At 23.3% G+C, this 5,524-nt stretch overlaps 2 protein-coding genes across 6 annotated transcripts; one reads left to right on the top strand and one right to left on the bottom strand.

Annotated features, from left to right (window-relative positions):
* Nucleotides 1-33: 33 nt before the first annotated feature.
* On the bottom strand, nucleotides 34-962 carry LOC115033594. The gene is made up of 4 exons (XM_029486432.1): nucleotides 957-962; nucleotides 623-679; nucleotides 423-524; nucleotides 34-262 (listed from the first exon to the last, which is right to left on the bottom strand). The coding sequence occupies exons 1-4, from the start codon at nucleotides 960-962 to the stop codon at nucleotides 38-40; spliced, it is 390 nt and encodes a 129-aa protein (XP_029342292.1). The 3' UTR covers nucleotides 34-37.
* Nucleotides 963-1,352: 390 nt separating this feature from the next.
* Nucleotides 1,353-5,470, top strand: LOC115033927. 5 transcript variants are annotated; one of them, XR_003839274.1, is made up of 6 exons: nucleotides 1,353-1,896; nucleotides 2,049-2,130; nucleotides 2,405-2,482; nucleotides 2,917-3,160; nucleotides 3,871-3,966; nucleotides 5,125-5,470. XR_003839274.1 is itself a non-coding variant. In XM_029488825.1 (5 exons), exon 5 carries the CDS (start codon nucleotides 3,875-3,877, stop codon nucleotides 4,817-4,819), a length of 945 nt encoding a protein of 314 aa, XP_029344685.1. In that variant the 5' UTR covers nucleotides 1,353-1,896; nucleotides 2,049-2,130; nucleotides 2,405-2,482; nucleotides 3,000-3,160; nucleotides 3,871-3,874; the 3' UTR covers nucleotides 4,820-5,470. The 5 variants fall into 4 exon arrangements, 4 of the variants coding, with proteins under 4 accessions (XP_029344685.1, XP_029344684.1, XP_029344686.1 ...); XM_029488824.1 differs by having other exon boundaries at nucleotides 3,871-5,470; XM_029488825.1 differs by having other exon boundaries at nucleotides 3,000-3,160; nucleotides 3,871-5,470.
* The last annotated feature ends 54 nt before the right edge of the window (nucleotides 5,471-5,524 follow it).

Raw genomic sequence — 5,524 nt, 5'->3', positions numbered from 1 at the left:
CAAATATTTAAATACTTATATTTTTTATTTACACATGTTATAGACCATAGTGTTTTACTAACCTTTCATCTGACGGAATATTTTGAATTGTGTTAATTTTATAGTGCTGAATGACATAGTAGTCTTCACAGTGTGGCGCAACAGGACATTTAAAAGTGTATGAACTATTTCCTTCCTTCATGGTTATGGTGTTTAATACATCGTTTTCAAATTTTCCTTTTGAATTCAAATCCATAAATGTATCCTTGTATGATTCCGATTGCTGATATATAAAATAAAGTAACATGTCAATTGGTATTAAAAATGTGTATGTGTGTGTGTGTGTGTGTGTGTGTGTGTGTGTGTGTGTGTGTGTGTGTGTGTGTGTGTGTGTGTGTGTGTGTGTGTGGGTATAATATTTTAGAAATAATATTAATTATTACCTTTCCGATCTTGGTCTTTTTACTACTACTAGCTTTTGACTCATCAACATTTTTTCTTTTACTCGTTTTTGGTGTAACTCGTTTTACTGAATATGAACTTTCCTGCTATTATTTAATAAAATATCAATTATATAAATATAAAATTATGTTTTATATCTATTATGATATATACACACAAACAATAAAATGAGAATACTTACATCTTCGTTTGATGAGCCTTCATCAGTTACAATGGTGTACGAAGACAATGTATTTACCTTTAATAAAAAATTGTAAGTTAAGATTTTTAATATACTAGATTTTTAAAAACTTATACCAAATCAAAATATATTACTTGTTATATAGTCTTGTAGCGGTTATGTAAGGGTGTGAAGCGACGACGCAGCACGTTCAATAGAAAATGTTGAGATTTAACACTGACTATAATCAATGTATGCTGAATGATTATATAGAATCTAATAATGTTGTATGAGTGTGTAAAGTAATCATGTATTATTGTCAGATAATTAGATATAAATAAAATAAATGTATTGCACTCATTTTTGTTTCAGGCTTTCCACATTAAATTGAACATAGAGATCATTTGGTTAAAACACTGCTAATTTATAATTTTAAATAACTTTTACATATATGTATATTATGTATAACGATAAAAAATAATATCAGTTTAATTGCAGTTTATAATCAGTCTAATATTATGATGTGATGTAATATCGCATGATTATTTTATTTTCAGGTAAACTGGTCTGATTTTAGTTAGATATAAATAAAATAAATGCTGTGTACTCATTTTTTTAGGCTTTCCACATTTAATTGAACATAAAGGTTCTTTGATCAGATTACCTATGCTAATTTATAACTTTAAATAACTTTTACATATAAAATTTAAAAAAATGTCAGTTTGCAGTTTATAATCAGTCTAATATTATGATATGGTTTAATATTGCATGATTATTTTATTTTCAGGTAAACTGGTCTGATTAATTAGATATAAATAAAATAAATGCAATGCAGTAATTTTGCTTTTTAGGCTTGCTACAACAATTGTGTTGCACTTTGTCATCATTTTATCAGATTACCTACTTTATTCAATAATTAGTAATGATTTTTTTATAATTTTAAACTTTTTATATACATATTAATTCCAATTCTATATAAAAAAAACATCAAGACTTATGTATAATAACTGTATCATCACGCTATCAGACCATCTAATATTAGTAATTTATTAACTAGTGCTGATGTAGCTCAATGACGTTCTGTATATTTTCCATAAATGTGATAGTACATATAAATATAGATTCATTTTTCATTGAACTCTAGAGTTTTTTAGATCTATGATTACAGTTATATAACTAATTCTTAAACAATTTGTGTATGTGTCAATTCATTTTTTCAACTGTTACCTATTCAACGTGAACGTACAATTCAAGATTTGTTCAGCAAACAAGTAGATTAATACCTACTATTAAATGTAAGTTATGAATCAAATAAAAAATAAATATGTCTAACACATAATTTTCAAATTTCAGTGAAATAAAAATCAAATTAATAATGAAATATAAAATGCTATACTATAATATATTAATTTAAATGTGTATGTGTTAATTAATTTTTTTACTATAGAGTAAGCAACGTCTACAAACTGAACACACATTGACAATTGAAGATTTGTACAATAATCTTATGAAAATATCGGCAATAACATGTAAGTTAGATGTTTATGATTAATAAAATGACATAATATTTAATATTAAATTAATTCATAGTATGTAAAATAAAATAAAATTTAAAAAATAATAATTCAGTACTTTATCGTGTGTTTATAATACATATTTTTTAATAATATGATTGTTAATATGTGTTATTTATTTAAAGGTAAATATCATTCAAAAAAATATATATTAACTATTAAACTATTAAGTTATATAACTAATTCTCAAACAATTTACGTATGCGTTAATTAATCTTTTTTACTATAGCTTAAGCAGTGTATACAAACTGAACACACATTGATAATTGAAGATTTGTACAGTAATCAAAATGAACAACAGTAACATGTAAGTTAGATGTTTATGATTAATAAAATGACATAATATTTAATATAAAATTAAATCATATTATGTAAAATTAAATTAAATATTAAATATTTTCAAAACAATATAAAATTTAATCAAAATTCAGTGTCTATATCATGATCAATTTCAAATATAATTAGTATAACAGAAGTAATTTTCAAAAAAAACCTTATAAAATGTGAATATTATTGTAAAAATATTATTTTATTTTAAATAATATATTGTAGATCAACTACTGTAACAACTACTGTGACATAATTCTTAAAAATCAAGTTTAAATTGAACTAAACTTAATTATTAATTAATACAAATAAAAAATAAATATTGTGTTCATGTTTTTTAATTTTTATATAATATACTATATTAAATAGATGAAAATAATACTAATGTTGTAAACAAATGTTTTATATTTACAGACAAAAACCGAATAATAAAATAATAATTATTGATTTTGAATTCACAAACTATCAACGTACTGATTTAATACTTATTTCTGCAGCAATATCACAGACTCATACTGAATCAAAAATTAAACGTTTGCGAGGTCGACCATTAATAATATCACCTGATGGAAGAATAACATTAATGAATAATTTTACCTATTTAAAAACCAGAGATTTGTTACTAAAAATTTTTGAAAAGAAACCAGATCAACTTCAAGTAATACTAAATGAATTAAATTTAGCTATGGAAACAAAAACTTCAAACTTAACCAAAAACTATTTAAAAAACTATCTTAATTTTAATAATCAAAATTCAATTATTTTACTATGGAATGGTAGTTCAGATAAAAATATTTTATTGAGATTAGGTTTTAATACCTATATAATGTTAAATATGACTGCATACGATACGGATAATAATAAAATATTTTATTTAAATTTAATTAATTTTCAAAATAATGAAATTATATTAAGCTATAAATTAGGTTATATTATTAAAAATGGTAGATTTTTATCGTTGAAAGAAACTCATGATTTAATTTGTGATCTTGACCATGATATTACTTTTATACATGACGCAGTTAATGATGTAAAATTAACGAAATGTATTTTCAATTACTTATGTATAAAATATAATTATCAGAATATTTTAAGTAAAATATGCATTACACTTTAAAAATTGAAAATTAACCTTTATCGAGTTACATAATACCTAATTTAATATTTTTAACGTGAATACATCATAAATATCACTATCATAATCACATTATAATTTATAATTAGATTATGACTTGTAATAATATGTAATATGCTGAAACAATTAATTTCAAATAAATAAAAAATCCTTAATCTCAATAATAATCGCTATTATTTAATATTGAATTTAAATATATATATATATATAATTTTAACTTATTTTAATTACAGTAAAATGCAGCGAAATCTAGTTACAAAAAAAACACGTATGAACATAATTGGAAGCGGACTCATTCAGTTAGATCGGTTTAAAAAATGTTCAAAAACGTATGTCTTAAAAAATGATTATAACTTTATAGACTTTAAACAATTTTTTGACTATGGTTTTGATATGATAGTTTGTAAATTAAAAAAAATGGCACAGCAATCAAGTATTAAATTTAACTTGTATCTCGACTGTGTTTACGTGCATGTGGTAACACAGGAACGTCGAGATATTTCATTTAAAACCGAGAATATGTTAGCATTTACAAATTCAAATTTCGAAAATTTATTAAAAAAAATGTTTAATAAACTTATTAAGGAAGAATCTGACTTTGTCACTAGAGGGAGTGTTTGGAGTTTAGATTCAATTGATGTCTTACAGTTAAGAATTAATATTGTAAACCCGTTAACCGGATCTAGTTATTTAATTTTACCTGACTCAATACGTAATAAGAAAGCTGTTATAAATGTACAAAACAATGATGAAAAATGTTTTAAATATGCGATTTTATCTAAGTATAATAATCAATCAAATAAAAGTCGATTTAATAACCAATATTTTAAAATGCTTGAAAAGAAAAGTGATTTAAATTTTCACTGTATCGATTATCCGACACCTGTCAAACAAATTAAAATATTTGAACGTTTAAATAATTTGTCAGTTAATGTTTTTAGTTTAGATGATACAAATGTTGTTTTTCCATTATATATGAATAATGTAGAAAGTAAAAATCATTTCGATCTGCTTTTGATTAATCGTGGTGAAACATCGCATTATTGTTTTATTAATAACTTTAGTAGACTTATTAGTCGACAAAAGACAAAACATGAATCTAAATTAATTATATGTAAAAGATGTTTTACAGTTTTTAGTAATACTCCTTGTAAATATAAATTGTGGGGTGTTCATGGATAAAAAAAACATAAAAAAAATTGTGGGAAACACAAACTAGGAAGACCTGTAATGTTTGAAGACGGTGATGACGATTTTATTTATTTTAAAAATTTTAAAAGAACGCAACGAATACCGATAGTAATTTATTCTGACTTTGAATGCTATTTAAAACCTAAATTCACCAAACAAAATTGTAAAATTAAAACACTGATAACACATAAACATAAACCAATGAGTTATGCATATTACGTGAAAATAGATTATAATATTATACCTAAATATTTAATAAAAAAATATAAAATTCCGACGAAACTTCATGTTTACAGAAATCAAAATGCTGCAAAACATTTCATAAAGACCATGATAGATATAGGTACAAGGGTTTATAATCTTTACCAAGTAAATATATCTATGAATAAATTAACTAATGATGAGGAGCTTAAATTTCAAAATACAAAAATATGCGATTGCTGTTCCAAATCATTTGAAAAAAATAAATTAATTAAAGTAAGAGATCATAATCATTTTACAGGACGTTTCAGATCAGTTGTTTGCTTAAATTGTAACTTTGAATTGTGTAACGTTTCGTTTCTACCGATATACTTTCATAACTTAGCCTATGACAGTCATTTCATTGTTCGTGAACTTGGATGTAATGAAAATGATATTCATGTAATACCAAATTAAATTCATCAGAAAAATATATATCGTTTAGTAAATCAATTC

The sequence above is a fragment of the Acyrthosiphon pisum genome, chromosome A1 (assembly GCF_005508785.2).
Source record: "Acyrthosiphon pisum isolate AL4f chromosome A1, pea_aphid_22Mar2018_4r6ur, whole genome shotgun sequence".
Classification (NCBI taxonomy): domain Eukaryota; kingdom Metazoa; phylum Arthropoda; class Insecta; order Hemiptera; family Aphididae; genus Acyrthosiphon; species Acyrthosiphon pisum.
Note: the sequence above shows the minus strand (reverse complement) of the source record. Positions and strands in the feature narration are given on the sequence as shown.